Here is a 17,089-nt window from a genome sequence, read left to right on the forward strand (position 1 = left end):
GCCAAATATAGAAGGACTGTTTATGTGCACAGCTGACTGGATGGGAGGGAGGAAAGGGGCTTATTCTTGCTGTAACACACATAAAACTTGCTGGTGAACACAGCAAGCCAGGCAGCATCTATAGGAAGAGGTACAGTCGATGTTTCCGGCCAAGACCCTTCGTCAGCACTCGATGCTGCCTGGCCTGCTGCGTTCACCAGCAATTTTTATGTGTTGCTTGAAATTCCAGCATCTTCAGATTTCCTCATGTTTGCGTTATTCTTGCTGTTGTTGTTTTGTTGCTTGTTGTGTTCTGTGTTGTTCTGCCGAGCATTATGGGCAAGCTATGTTGGCGCTGGTTTGCATGGTGACACTTGCTGTCTGCCCCCAGCACATCCTTAGGTTGTGTTGATTGTTAATGTAAATGATGCATTTCACTGTATGTTTCCATGTACACCTAATAAATCTGAACCTGAATCTGAAATAAGGCTAGTTGCAGGGTCAGATTGGGCCAAAGGGCTTTTTTCCATGCTGTATGAGGATGTTGCTGCTGACCGTACCACTTGGCGACAGCTGTGTAGGGACGGGGTTCGTATTCTGGAGATGGAAAGAACAACCAGAAGACAGCAGAAGAGAGCCAGGAGAAATGCAGCCATGGTTGCCACCACTACCACATATACATGTCCCACCTGCAACAGAGCTTGTGGGTCCAGGATAGGACTGTATAGTCATCAAAGATCTCACCGTTAAAGGAGTGGACATCGTCATCAGATTTCAATGGACAACCGAAGATTGCTCTATAACTGTCAATCTGTGAATCTCTCCAAATTCCCATAAGGACAAAGCACCAGATAATCTTACCTGCTTTGACACGGATATTTGGGCTCCTTATCTTGCCGGCTTTGTTTTCAGCCGTGCAGAAGTAGTCATTGTCGTGGATAAAGCTATTAAACCCTGATGGCGAGAAGGGATAGAGCTGCAGAGTGCCGTTGAGGTGGACGTGGCGGATATTGGGCACATCGTAGATGTCATCTTTTGTGGCAAGGTACCAGCGGAGGATGGTGCCCGGAGAGCCGGCAGCTGGGCAGGGCAGCACCGTGCCCACCGAGCTGGAGAAGATCACCTGCTGCAACGAGTCATTCACGAAGTACAGGCTCGTCCTTGGATCCTCGCTGTGTGCTGTGGGGGCAAAGACAAAGGAAGATCAATCAGATCAAAGTTCAAGGTAAATTTACTATCAAAGTACGTATATGTCACCATACATTACCCTGAGATTCATTTTCTTGCAGGCATTCACAGAACAAAGAAATGCAATGCAATCAAAGGAAAACAACACACAAAAACAAACATTTCTGTTTCAGATGTTCAAACATTTTGCATCTCAACTTCATCTACGTATAAGTATATTTTATGTATTTTCTGTTCTGCTGCCATGCTGCCACAAAACAACAAATTTCACACAGACTCTACATTAGTGATAATAAAGTTGATTCTGATTCTAAATCTCTCATCCTTCACCCTAAATCTATGTCATCTAGTTCTATTCATCTCTGAGAAGGAGGTAAGATTCCTGCAGTCCATCCTCTCCATACCCCTCTAAAGCTTTATGTTTAAAGGACCCACTTTTCTGTTCATACGATAGTCTGCCTCTCTTGCAAAATGATAAGCATACGATATATGAGCAGAATTAGGCCATTCAGCCCATCAACTTTACATTTGAAGGTTCTCCCTAACCACAGAAACAATGACTTGTGCATCCATGAGAAATAGATTGTGCTGTATTCACTGGACCTAAGTAACAGGGTTGGTTGCTCTGGAATGTTACATCCAATTCTTTGTTCCATTTTGGGAAATAAATGTTATATTGTACCAGCAACCTGCAGAAGAAGAAACCAAACTTCTGATGAAAAGGCACACAGCTGTGACAAACCATGGGTTATCAAGGATTAAAACGTATAACCAAACTCAGGTATGAAACAATTTCGGCCTCATATCTCCTTAAAGAAGATGCCTCTAAATAAAGAAAGAAAGGCTTACAGTCTACAGCATTTCACTACCTCAGCCGGTGGGATTTACTGTAAGTGTTACAACAATTATATCGTAAATGCACCTGCCAGTTTACAGTCAGTAAAGATCCTGAAATAGAAATAAAATAAATCGCCAAAACAACTGCCTCATAACATAAATTCAGGAAGAAAATTTTGTTGTTTAAAAAAGTTGCTGTGAAAGCACACCAACTACTTCCTCAGGAGGCTAAAGAAATTTGGCATGTTCTCTTTGAACCTTACGAATTTTTATCACTGCACCATAGAAGGCATCCTCTCCAAATGCATCGCGGCTTGAATGGCAGCTCTGACCGAGACAACAAACTGCGTAGATTTGTGGACACGGTTCAGCACATCACAGAAAGGTGCCTCATTGCTATGGACTCTGTCTACATCTCTTGCTGCCTCGGTAAAACAGCCAACATAATCAAAGACACCACCCACCCCTGACATAATCTCTTGTGAACCACCAGGGCAGTTTCAAAAAATAATGGGGGAGCTCATTGAAACCTATCAAATGCACTGGGCAACAAAGATTTTGCTTCCTGAATATTTTTGACTGTATCTTATGGATTTTGGGTTGCTGATCATGAAGGTCAGTATGAAATTTCCATATCACGTATCATTTTTTGAATTCACCTATATTTGTTATTTCAATTCATAACTCAAGTCAGAATAACTGATGCCAAGACTAAGGAAGGCATTTTTTTGTTGGTCCACAAACCAAACAAGTCATCAATGACAGGCAATTCAAAGAACTTCTAGTGGGCCCAGAGAAAATTGCATGGAAGGCATTCAAGGATGTTGTTGAACATTTTCTTGGCAACTACAGAGCACCAAACTACGTGCAGCTGGTTGACAACATGTTTCAAGCCTACCAAACCATGAAGTGCAACATGTCACTGAAGATTCATTTTCTGCATTCCCATTTAGACCTCTTCCCTGCAAATCTTGACACTGTCAGTGACGAGCATGGTGAAAGGTTTCATCAGGGCATTGGGGTCATGGAGAAGCAGTATCAGGGCAACTGGAATCCATCAGGGCTGGCTGATTATTGTTGGACACTTAAGTGAGAAGCCTCAGACGCTGAGTGCAAATAAAAATCATTAACAAAATACTTTTAGCTTTGTTGAACTATTGCAAAGCATCAGCACTGTTATGTAATTAAATGCATTATATTCAATTAAAGTTAATTTCTTGTTTCTCCAAATTCCTACGTGATACAAGTGGACTGTAATTATATTTGTGGTCAGCTTCAAGCAGTCTATCATTAAAAAATATCTGCATAAACAACACTGATATTGAAAGACCTGGATAGAGTGGACATGGAGAGGGTGTTTCCTATAGTGGGGGAGTCTAGAACCAGAGGGCACAACCTCAGAATCGAGGGATGTTCCTTTAGAACAGAGATGAGGAGGAATTTCTTTAGCCAGAGGGTGGCAAATCTGTGGAATTCATTGTCACAGAGGGCTGTAGAGGGGAGAAGACAGGAGAATGGGGCTGAGAGGGAATGATAAATCAGCCATGATGGAACAGCAGAGCCAATGGGCCAAATGGCCTAACTCTGCTCCCACGTCTATGGTCTTCTTCCACCTCCATCAGTCAGAAGATACAAAAGCCTGAAAGCATGTACGAGAAGGCTCAAGAATAGCTTCTATCCTGCTGTTCTAGGACAATTGAAAGGTCCCCTAGTACACAAAGATGTACTCAACCTCACATTCTACCTCATCATAGCTTTGCTCCTTATTGTCTACTTGCACTCTCCCTTTATGCTGCATTGTTATTGCTTTTCCTTTGTACTACCTCAATGCACTAATGTGATGAAATTATCTGTAGGGATGACATGCAAAACAAAGTTGTTTTTACTGTACCTTGGTACATGTGGCAACATAGACCAATTACCAAGTGAATGGGGTAATGTTTAGTTGGAAAAACACATAGAGACTTCATTTAATTTTACATCCTGAGAGCAAACTCTCTAATGGTTCAGCATTCCCTCAGTGCCACAGTTATATATGTGCCAAGATAGTCTTTTCCTTTCTTACTGAAACTTTATCACAGATTGATTCTGGGATCCTTTTGCCAGGTAAACGGAGGCCAAAACAGGAAGGAAAAGAGAACTGCACGTGGCAACCAACAAGTTCAATGTCCATTTAAAATGAAGAGACAGACGATAATACAAAGACCAGACCTTGTTAAAACTCAGCGCAGATGCGACACTCAGACAGAATTACTGCTTTGTAGAGAGATGTGGAGACACACAAACTCACTGTGAGTTTCGAGTGTTTGTTTTTTTTAAAAAAAACGCAAGAAAAATGCTGAAGAAAAGTGGACAGTAAACCTCTGTGAGGGACAGAATAAACACTGAATTAATCAAATTCTGAATTAATAGACAGTCGACTCTGTTGAGAAGAAAGAGTGGAAAGGCTTACTGGACAAAAGCAGTTTCTTCTTGAAGGTGTCCTGCAGTCAAATACGGATGAATACTCATGATATAGTAATAGTCTTTATGAGAGAGAGTACTATAGGGTCAAATGCACTTTTCAACGTCTCTAGTCTCTTTTATGCTTTCATATGAATTCCTTAACAAATCTAGCTTGTGTTTTTCTAAGGAAGATTTACCTGTGCCGGTTTGCACACATTCCCGCCCTTGTCATTCACACCTACGTCGGCTCAGCAGGAGATGTGTTCCACGGACGACAATTCACACTGATCCCAGAGATGGACCCTAGGAAACCACAGACTGCTCCACCTAGTGGTCACTCTGAGAACGAGCTGACGGGGTGGATTAAACTGAGACGCAACTTGAAAGTCGTTGAACAGTGCTCCTTTATCACTGTCAAAAAGATTCTCAATAAGGACTTTACACAATTACTTTCTTTTGAGCGGAGTTATGTTTTTCAGCAGGAGAAAGGCAGCAGTCTCCATCTTGAACTCAGCCTGCTCCATCATGGGCACTAGCCTCAACACCTTCCAGGATATCTTCAAAAACAGATGCCTCAAAAAGGCAGTTTCTATTATTAGGAACCTCCATCACCCAGGACATGCTCTCTTGTCATTGCCTCCATCACGGACGAGGTACAGGATCCTGAAGATACACACTCAACAATTTAGGAACAGCTTCTTCCCCTCTGTCATCAGATTCCTGAATGGTCCAAGACCCATCACACCCTGGACATCACCTGTTCCAATTCCTTCCTTCTGGTAGGCGCTTTAGATCACTGTATGCCAGGACAAATAAGTACAAGAACAGTTTCTTTCCGTATGCCATCAGTCTTATGAATTTTAGTCTATTATAAACCAAGTCCACTTGTACATACACAGGTATACCTCATTGTATATAGTTCACAATTATTTGCACTATTGTTTTGTTTGCTTTTTGATTTTGTACAGTGAGAGCTCAGGGAAATCGGCATCAAATTCCCTGTATGTGTCCACATATTTGGCAATAATAAAGGATTCTGATCCTGATTCTGATTCTGAGCCCATGTTTTAGTCACCTCAGAATTTTTGCTCTTTTTTTCAACCATTTAATTTTTAAGATGTATTTCTTATTGTCATTGATAGTATATTTTATGTATTGCATGGTCCTGCTGTTGCAAATTCCGCTGCATTTGTCAGTGATAATAAACCTGATTGTGATCCTGATTTTTATCACAGAGGTGCATGGGCTGAAACTCCAGAAGCATCCACTGCACCTCCTCAAAGGCTGCCATGCATTCTTTCAGCATTTGAATGTTGGCCTTGAGAACTGTGCAGAACTAGAGAACACCTACAACATTAAAAGCACGATACACACATCCAACCTCACAACCAGGAGGAATTTCTTTAGCCAGAGGGTGGTGAATCTGTGGAATGCAATGTCACAGATGGCTGTTGAGTCCGAGTCATTGGGTACATTAGATACATCCATACACCTATTCATTAATGCAAATGTCTAATCAGCCAAAAATGTGGCGGTAACTAAATATATAAAAGCATGCAGACTCTTGACTAAATGAATGGTCAAGATGCTCAGGCCAAACATTAGAATGTGTAAGAAATGTGATCCAAGTGACTTTGACTATGGAATGATTGTTGGTGTCAGGTGGGGTGGTTTGAGTATCTCAAAAACTGCTGACCTCCTGGGATTTTCACACACAACAGTCTCTAGAGTTTACAGAGAATGGTGTGAAAACACAAAAAAAAATCCAGTGAATCACAGTTGTGTGGGCGAAAATGCTTTATTATTAATGAGAGAGGTCAGAGGAGAATGGCCAGACTGGTTCAAGCAAACAGGAAGTAAATGGTAACTCAAATGACCACAACAATGGTGTGCAGAAGAGCATACCTGAACACACATGTCGAACCTTGAAGTGGATGGGTTACAGCAGCAGAAGACCATGAACATACACTCAGTGGGCACTTTATCAGGTACAGGAGGCATCAAATAAAGTCACCCCTGAGTGTATGGGTCTGCTTAGTGAAAGGAAACATTGATACACTGCAAGATTAAGGCTGGACGTCCATTACAACAGCAATATATTATTGTGAAAGTACTGGAGTATTAGTTTATTATTTTCATATGTTCCTGGGTGTGGGCACGTGGCCAAGTGGTTAAGGCATTGGACTAGCGACCTGAAGGTCGTGAGTTCGAGCCCCAGCCGAGGGAACGTGTTGTGTCCTTGAGCAAGGCACTTAATCACACATTGCTCTGCGACGACACCGGTGCCAAGCTGTATTGGTCCTAATGCCCTTCCCTTGGACAACATTGGTGTCGTGGGGAGGGGAGACTTGCAGCATGGGCAACTGCTGGTCTTCCATACAACCTTGCCCAGGCCTGTGCCCTGGAGAGCGAAGGCTTTCCAGGCGCAGATCCATGGTCTCGCACGACTAACTGATGCCTTTAATGTACATGGGTATGGGATAAATCTTGTCTTGCATACTGTTTATACAGATCAAATCATTCTACAGTGTATTGAGCTAGAACAAGGTAAAACAATAACAATGCAGAATAAAGAGAAAGTGCCATGCAGTAAACAATAAGATGCACGATTATAATGCATGCCTATAAGTCATTAAGTTATATAATGCCTATAAGTAAGTGCTTGGGAGCTATAGCTACCTGCAGATTGGTTTGTGATCCATCCAGACTGAGAGAAACCAGAATATTATATTGCATTACCATATGTAGACTGACACTTCACCAGGGAAACTATTATCAGAGTTATCGCCCTCACACAGAAATCTCAATGACCAACACATGCATGCTGTACATTATAGTTATGTATTGTACTTCTGCTGATGATTTACTCTGCTTGTTTGTCAATTTCCAAAGACCTTGGGGTCGGCATATAAACAAAGGTCTACTTAAATGTCTTGCAGTTATTATTTTCAAAGAGACTCTGTATCCATGTGTGAGCATGTGTTGAAAGGGATGTGGAAGGTGCTATTCAAATGCTAGTTTTTTTTTTAAAAACAGTGCAATCGATATGGAATGCACTATTAAAGTGCAAGTTTTTTAAACTAACAATGCACATGAATACAACACCAAGCAGAGTGCTACTCTTATACAATACGGTGTCTTCACTGACTCTATTCTTCTGCCTGCGTTTGACTCCTCGCCCTCTCTTCTCACTGCTACTATCGGGTGGGAGATGCACGAATCTTGGGTCTCACACCACCAGGCTCATGAATAGTGTTTGCCCTACAGCCATCGGGCTCAGTACTAAACTGACCACACAGCCAGTAGACTCACTTTCAGGCTCTCTGCCTTTGTTATGTGTGACTTCCATGGATTCTATTGTATATCTTTGTTTTGTAGGTATCTGCAAAAAATGAATCTGAAGGTTGTATATGTTATACATACTTTGATAATAAATTTACTTGAAATTTTAAAAGGGGGAGAGTGGGATTTCCAGGTACATAACTTCATGATGATGACTGAGAGGGGCAGCTTTGATGGACTATGGGTGTATGAGATTACATCACACAGTGAACCCAGTGATCAAAGATCAAGGATACTCACTCCAACAATTAATATTTTATTTTGTGAACTTCCCTATGGGAAGAGGATATAACAATTTGTTAAAAACAAAATGGGCCAGGAGACTTGAGAGAGGTGACAAAGTGCAGTCTAAATTCTCATCTTTCATGTCCAATTGTAACACAATAGCTGAGTGATGGTCTCATCAGCTGTTTACATGGGCCACTACACAGTTTTGAAAACAGAGGCAATAAAACACATCAGATAGAGATTGTAATCTATAAAATGAAGAGAGCAAGACAATAGTAATTGTCATTATAATGGCAATCAGCGTCATTTCGATTGAAAACCAGAGATTTGCTTTCTAACACAATATCATACTATCCATTAGCTTTTTGTATTTCATTTGCAATTAATTCCTGTGGGTCATTTTTGGAATATGTAATCATTTGTGGATAAAAAGGAATTCAAGAGGAGTCTCTGGACCCTATGGGAAGAGTGATTGGGGTCCAGAGGTGTTCCCAAGGCAATGGTTTCCTTCAATCAGTTAGATTTGTGTTTGTTAACTGGTACACGAATCCCACTGCTATTTACTAATGGATCTTTTCTGCACCTCTGCCACTATTTTTCTTTGTCTGACCAAGTAAATAGTCTAGGGTTTCTTGAGAATGTATCCATATCTACAGGGGCTCCAAATAAGTGCATCAATACTTGCAAACAAAAATATTTAAATTCAACACATCATGTTGTAGATTCATTCACTTAACAAAAATATCATTTTATAATTGAGATAAGATGCCAAGCATGGAACTTTAAATCCACTTAATGTTAAACAGGGAGCCAATTAGAATGGAGGATTCTTAACTATGTCTCCATGATCAGGGAAGTACAAGACTGACGGTGAGATGAGTCCATGATAGAATTAAAAGTGATTAAGAGATGGATTTAGTATCAATTCCCTAGTGGGAGTACATCCGCACATACAGAGAACAAAGGCCAAAGTAACAAAGGGAAGGGAAGACCAACGAAGACTATCACCTCTCCTCAGCGAGGAGCTTCAGGAACAGCTTAGGCTTTTCGTTTACATACCAGCAATGAAGGGATTGAGAAAGAACCATATCCCTCAGGAACATCTCAAATTCCCTTCACACAATAAATAACTTAACCATAGCAACTGTTGCTATGCAGATTAATGTGGCAGCCATTTTGCATACAGCATGACCTCAGAAGCAACAACATGGGTACCCAGTTTAGAGCAGTAACATGATGAGGATGCTGTGGAGAATAGGGATTAACAGAATATTAAAGCCAGCTGATATCATTCTGGACCTCATTACAGTCACAGAATAATGGATGGATTTTTTTTTACTAAATGCTATTTGGGAGAATTTTCTTTATGTTGTCACAATGTCATTTTCCCTGAACAATTCCATTACTGTTGAAGGGGAAATAATATGAAATGAATTTCCAGAACATTCTTAATGAACCAGAGATAATTTATCTTGCTGTGGGACATGCTTTCACCAGTAAATAATGTTATTCTTATAAAGAAAACCACGGATTTTGCAGAAGTGAAGGATAAGGTTGGCAAAGTGCTTTAAGTATAACTTACTGAGTGGCTCCAGCATCTGGGATTTGGTAATTAGTTTATTATTGTGACATGTACTGAGATATAATGAAAATCCTTATATGAGTGCCATCCAGACAGATCATTCCATACACAACTACAATGAGGCAATACAAAAGGAAAACAATAACAGAATGCAGAATACAGTATTACAATTATTACAGAAAAAGTGCAATGCACTAGTCAGATAATGTGCAAGGACCATGATGAGATAGATTGAGAGATCAGGAGACCTCTATTGGTCAAGATATGTGTTCAGCAGTCTTATAACAGTAGGACAGAATCTTTCTTTGAGCCAACTGATATGTGTTCATAAGCTTTTGTATCTTCTGCCCAATGGAAATGGGGAGAAAAGAGAATGACCAGCATGGAAAGGGTCTTGGATTATGTTGGTTGCTGTTCCGAGACAGTGGTGTGTGTAGAGAGAATCCAAGGAGGGAAGATTGGCTTTTGTGATGGACTGAGCTGTGTCCACATCTCTCTGCAATTTCTTGAGGTCTTGGGCAGGGCAGCTGCCATAATGAGCTATGATGCATCTAGATCAAAAGCATCTGTAAAAATATCTTCACCACAGATGTCCAGCATCCACAGTTTTTCTGATGTTCATTAGATCCTGACTGGCAACAAAGAGATTAAAACAGAGCAAACCAAAACCCCTGAGCAGTGAGCAGAAGTTCCAGAGATACCATTTGATATGGTCTAGTCAAATCTAATGACTTTTCATATCAATACAAGCTTGGTGATTGGTATGTGGTATTTGTAGAACAGAATTCTAAAAATCCCTTGGCTTCACCATCGCATATACTCCATTCATACCTCATAAAAGTGTTCATAGAAAGCTGGATATTTACCCACTGCCATCAGATTTTCCTTAAAGAAGTGATAAACAGTTTTGCACCAGTATTTTATTGTTATAAATACAAATTCAAGGCTGGTGCAACACTTTCCAGGGTTATGTTCAAGTACCAAAAGCCTGCTTCTCAAAGACAACACAAGAAGAAGAAAAGGGCGACATGGTAGCAAAGTGGTTAGCTTCCCCTCAACCCACCTTCTTATTCTGGCTTCTTTTCCCTTCCTGATGAAGGGTCTCAGCCTGAAAAGTCAACTCTTTATTCCTCTTTATCAATGTACCTGATCTGCTGAGATCCTCCAGCATTTTGTGTGTGTTGCTCTGGATTTCCAGCATCTGCTGAATCACTTTTATTTAATGTAATGCTCCACAGTGCCAGTAATCAGGGCTCAATTCCCACTGTTACCTGTAAGGAGATTCTACATTTCCTCGTGACCTCGTGTGTTTCCTCCGGGAGCTCTGGTTTCCTCCCACATTCCAAAGACGTATGGGTAAGTAAGGGTCAGTAAGTTGTGGATATGCTATGTCAGTGCCGGAAGCAAGGTGATACTTGTAGGCTACCACCAGTACGTCCTCAGACGCTATTGACCGTTGCTTCAAACGATGCGTTTCACTGTATGTTTCGATGTTTTGGTGTCCACGCGACAAATAAAGCCAATCTTTATCTGTAAGTTGGGAAGCAAAGCCAGAGAGAATCGTCCACCAGCCTCTTGTTGCAGAGGTTAGGTGGGGTAAATTCAAGCAGGCTATTTCCACTGAGGTTGAGTGAGGCTAGAACTAGAGGTCGTAGGTTACAGGTGAAAAGTGAAATACTTAGGGGGAACCTGAAGAGAAACTTCTTCACTCACAGGGTGGTGTGAGTGTGAAACCAGCTGCCAGTGGAAGTGATGGTTGCAGGTTTGATGGCAACATTTAAGAGAAATTTGGATAAGTACATGATGGGAGGGGTATGGAGGATTAGGGTCCAGGTACAGGTCAATGGGCACTAAGCAGAATAATAGTTTGGCACGGACTAAAGGACCTGTTTCCGTGCTGTGGTGTTCTATGACTCTATAAGTTCACTCATTCTGGAGACCAGGAATAGTCCACCACAATGCATGTCCATTGGAACAATATCACAGGAATCACTTGAAGTATTCCATTGCGAGACATTGGTCAGTGATTGGAAGAGAACATAAAAACGTTACACATTTGGAAAATGATTCTTTGCCAGTTTGCTTCTCCACAGCTCTGGAGGTCATAGATTTTTACCTGGTCACCTTCAGCATCTTTCCCAAGGAGCCAGGAGTTGTGTACCCTGGCAAATAGGCTATTGGCACCCAAGCTAATCAGACCAACTCACACTGTCTTTCTCATTGAGTCATCCATTGTAAAATTAGGAACTCTGGAGAATGAGAATTAAGTGTACTGATTTATTGTGGGATTAAAATATGCCACTAGACCCATCATGTCTACACTGTCTTCTACTAGAGAAATTCTATCAATCCCATTCATTTGTTCTTCCCCCACAGTCTGTAAATTATTCTCTCCTGTACCTATCTAATTCCCTTTTGAAATCACTGAATGGTTCTGTTGCCATCAATTTACCGAGACCGAAATCCAGAGTTAAATACTCTCTCGAGTAAAGGCATTTCTCCAAATCATCCTTGAAATTTCCTCATACTACCCATATTGCTTGAACCATCCCCACCAATGGGAACATCTGACTGCTTCCTGACCATCCTGATATGTTGCATCATGGTCTGGGATGGCATTTCCAACTTGTGTACTGTCAAGGTTAGGAACAGTTCACAGGAATGGAACCCTGTTGTAACCTGGGGGGGGTGGGGGAATGTAGTATGACATTTTTATGACAGATTTAGATAGCATAAAGAGAAGGAAGGTGAGAGTCAGTATCCAAGTTTATTGTCATGTGCACAAGTACGTGTATGCACAGGTGTAATGAAAAACTTACTTGCAGCAGCGTCACAGGAACATAATATTAGAGGGACCATATTAACCAGTAAAAACATAAAACAAACATAAATTATGTAAGAAAGGCATAAATAGAACAAAAGGGAAAACAGTGCAAATTGGTCAAAGAGTTGCTATATTGAGATAGTGATTAGGTTTGTTCAGTTTAGTTCAAGAGCTGAATGGCTGAAGGGAAATAGCTGCTCCTGAACCAGGTGAAGGGAACTAGCTGTCCCTGAGTCAGGTGATGTAGATCTTCAGGCTTCTCTACCACCTGCCTGATAGTGGCTGTCAGAAGATGCCATAGTTCAGATGTTGGGATTTTATGAGGCAGCGTCGATCTTTATGATATTATTGATAGTGGTAAGGAATATACCTGTATGTGGTGTATTGTGCCGAATCCACTACTCTCTGCAGTTTCTTACATTCCTGCATATTTGAAATGGTGTACCAGACCATGATACCACCAGTCAGGATACTTTCAACAGTGGCAGTTTACTGGAGTGTTCAGTGACATGTTGAACCTACTTAACCTTCTAAGGAAGTAAAGACACGAGGTGCCTTCCTTGGCACTGCACCTATGTGCTGGGCTCAGGACAGGCCATTCAGGACATCGTTGCCCAGGAATTTAAAGCTGCTGACCCTCTCCACCACTGATCCACCAATGTAGACCAGTGCATGTTCAACTCGGCCTTCCCCTTCCTGGGGTCAACAATGCGTTCTTTAGTTTTGCTGACATTGAGTGAGAACTTGTTGTTCATTCATTTCCTTAATAGGCAACTTCTCAGATTGTGGTCCCTAACTAATTATCTAGTCCAAAGAGCACTGCAAAAATTATATCAACCAAGACTCTTCATATGAGCAGGTGATTGATCCAGGTGAAAATGTTGACCTGAAATGTCAATGGTCCATTTCCCTCCACAGTCTGTTATTCCTCTCCATAGATGTTGCCTGATCAGTTGAGTTCCTCCAGTCCTTTGTTGTCACTCCCAACAGAACTGTGGAAGCTCATTCTCCAGAGAGACCACAGCAATTCAGGAAGATTACCATCTCCTTCTCAAGAGCAATTAGGAATGGACAATAAATGCTGTCCCTGACAGTGACAGCAAGATATCAAAAATTAATCAATGAAATGAGATCTCAGCCCTCTCACATTCCACAGCACTAATTCTCAATGCATTTATTTATACAAAGCCAGCCAAGTCCCTGAGTGGCACAGTAGTGGGATTGGTAGAGCCACTGCATCTCAGTATCTGAGACCCAGGTTCAATCCTGCCCATGGGCACTATCTGGGTGGAGTTTGCACGTTCCCCCTGTAACTGTGTGGGCTTCTTTCGGCTGCTGCAGTTTCCTGCCACATTCCTAAGAAATACTATTCGGCAAGTTAATTGGCCACTGTAAATTGCCACTAGCATGTAAGTGAGGGGTAAGACTCATTCTGGGGAGGGGAAATTACTGAGAATAAAATGGGATTAGTCTAAATGGGAGGTTAATGGCTGGCATCGACTCAAAAGGCTGAAGGGCCTATTCCCATGCTGCACCTCTTCATGACTATGATTCAAAGAGTGCAATTCTTGTACTAAACTACACGTATAGTCAAGTCCTGTTGGGCTCAGACCTGTTTGCCAAGTTCTAATGCAAGGAGCACACAGCGTTAAAGATGTGGGGTTAGAAGAGACTGATTAGGGCAGATATTGAAGGAGAAAGGCATTCAAAACAAGCATTTAAAAATCCGGGCATTTTGGGGTCTCGAACTACCTTGAGGGACTGATACAGTTTAAAGACTTCAGTTAACACCATTAAAATTTGCTGGTGGAACGCAGCAGGCCAGGCAGCATCTCTAGGAAGAGGTACAGTTGACGTTTCGGGCCGAGACCTGAGAAGTCGACTGTACCTCTTCCTAGAGATGCTGCCTGGCCTGCTGCGTTCACCAGCAACTTTGATGTGTGTTAACTGAAATTCCAGCATCTGCAGATTTCCTCATGTTTGCATTTTTAAAGACTTCAGTTGTAGCTCAAAAGTTCAAAGTAAATTTGGTATCAAAGTGTGTATATCTCACTATATACTACCTTAATATTCATTTTCTTGTGGGCATTTATGGGGAGAAAAGAAATACAATAGAATTTATGAAAAAAATCACATAAACAGACAAAGACTAGATGAACTTCAAATAAAAAATAATACTGAGGACATTAGTTGCAAAGGGTCCCTGAAGTGAGTTTGTAGGTTGTAAGATCAGTTCAGCATTGAGGTGAGTGAAGTTACCCACGCTGGTTCAGGACCCTGATGGTTGTAGGATAATAGCTGTTCCTGAACCTGGTCGTGTGGGACTTAAGGCTTCTGTACCTCCTGCCCGATGGTTGCAGTGAGAAGAGAGCATGGACTGGATGGTGGAATGCTGCTTTCTTATGGCAGCACTCCATGTAAATGTGCTCAATGGTGGGGAGGGCTCTGCCTGTGATGGACTGGGCCAGGTCCACCACTTTCCACATGAATAAGAGATAGAGCCAGCAGAGGTTTGGATGAGGTTGTTTATGTTGGTTAGAAGACACACGACTGGACAGCACAATGCTGGAATCCTATCTTATGAATGAAAGCTGTCTAACCTGCGTTTGAATGAATCAATACCAACTGCTGGCTATGTCTCCCTTGTGAGCTTATTCCATAGACAGGCTATCTAAGAAAGTGTTGTTGCTTCATTAGAGCGTAAACCCTCCATAAGGCCTGATTTCAGGAGTTTAAGCAAATTAATGGGATCGTGGATTTAATCCTGACATTGCCCCTGGGCTGCATAAGAAATCCACACAAGGCAAAACCTAGTCTGCTCAGCGTTGACTGGCATATTAAACCAGGGAGAGAACTAGGACAAAGCCTTTGGTATATAAACGCACTTACTCACAGACAGACATTCAAACCCATTCTCACTTACACACACACTCATTCACACACACTCTCACTTAAATACACACAGATTCATTCACACATTCACAGACTCATTCACACCCACACACTCATTTGCACACACACACAGGCCCATTCTTACCCACTATCACTTACACACACACAGATTAATTCACACACACAGACATATTCAAAATCCACCCTCACATACACACACACAAATTCATTCGTATACACTCTCACAGAGACTCATTCACACCCACTCTCATTCATACACAGACACACACATGGACTCATTCACACAATCTCTCTCTCTCTCTCTCTCTCACACACACACACTCACTCATTCACACAGACACACAGCCTCATTCTTACCCACTCTCATTCACACACACACACAGTCTCATTCACTTACACAGAGACTGATTCTTACCCACTCTCACTTACACACATGCACAGATTCATTCACACAGACTCACTCACACCCACTCTCAACTCTCAATTACACACACAGATTAATTCACAGACTCATTTACGCCCACATTCACACACACAAACTCATTCATACACACTCTCACACAGGCTCAACCACAGCCACTCTCACTTACACACAAAGACTCACTCACACCCACTTTCACATACAGACACAGAGATTTATTCATATACACACACACAGACTCATTCACACTTGCACTCAATTACACATGCAGATTCATTCACACACTCAGCCTGATTCACATTCACTCTCACTTACACACACAGATTCATTCATGCCCACTTTCACTTACACAGATTTATTCACACACACAGAGAATCAACCACAGCCACTCTCACTTACACACATGCACCAACTCACTCACACCCACTTTCACAAACACACAGATTTATTCATACACACACACACTGATTCATTCACACCTGCACACTTACACACACACAGACTCATTCACACCCACTGTCACTTACACAAACACACACACACACACACACACACACAGACTTCACATCAGTAGATTACTGGATAATATTTAGGAGTTATAATCTTGCCTTGTCCATCTGATGAGATCAAGAAATGTTGTGAAGTGAGTTTAGCCACAATGTTCTCCATAGTCTGACATACTGTTCCATCCCAGATCCTGGCTCTCCCACTGAAGGCCCTATTCCTATCGGTACCAGAAAGCAGGCCTGCTTGGCTTCATTTTACTTATTTACCTAGCTCTTCCTGCTGGATCACCTTGCTGATTGCTGCCACCCACTAAAGGGGCTGCTGGGATTGAAATCGTCGCCACCCTCTCCACAAAGATGGAGGAAAAGCTATTGGGCTCCAGGTTTATTCTGCTTGTGCGGAATAGCTCATTCTTGCTGATATCCAACTCCTTCACAATTAGGCATTTGCGCTTTAAACGTGAAGTTGTACTTCGGCCAACCTTACCATCTGGCAGAACATCCTCAAAGGCATTAGAGGAACATGCCTTTGAACGCTGTTGAGCACTCCCACGACCCCTCACTTTGTCTGCGGCCAGGCTGCAGGAACCCCAGATGTCCGCTGACGCCCACCTTTCCCAAGGCTACCAACACGGACAGAACTGAGATGGTGGGCTCATTGTCAGGAACAGTGACAGATTTGTTCACTGGAACAATAACCTCCCTTTGAAAGTGACATTCATACAAAACAGCTCCGGCACAAAATTGTGACAGAATGTTAACTCAGGATGGGAAAGTAACAACATCACAAGAAGGATGGGTATCTTTGTTCTGCTGACAAATAA

The 17,089-nt window shown here is 41.9% G+C and overlaps 1 protein-coding gene across 1 annotated transcript in view; it reads right to left on the reverse strand.

The window, feature by feature from the left end:
* dscaml1 (Down syndrome cell adhesion molecule like 1) overlaps positions 1-17,089 on the reverse strand; it is a 781,005-nt gene that overhangs the window by 739,080 nt on the left and 24,836 nt on the right. Inside the window, exon 2 of the mRNA XM_072283885.1 lies at positions 841-1,158. Coding sequence (XP_072139986.1) covers positions 841-1,158 — 318 coding nt within the window. The remainder of the gene's footprint in view (positions 1-840; positions 1,159-17,089) is intronic.

This window comes from Mobula birostris, chromosome 20 (genome assembly GCF_030028105.1).
Source record: "Mobula birostris isolate sMobBir1 chromosome 20, sMobBir1.hap1, whole genome shotgun sequence".
Taxonomy (NCBI): Eukaryota; Metazoa; Chordata; class Chondrichthyes; order Myliobatiformes; family Myliobatidae; genus Mobula; species Mobula birostris.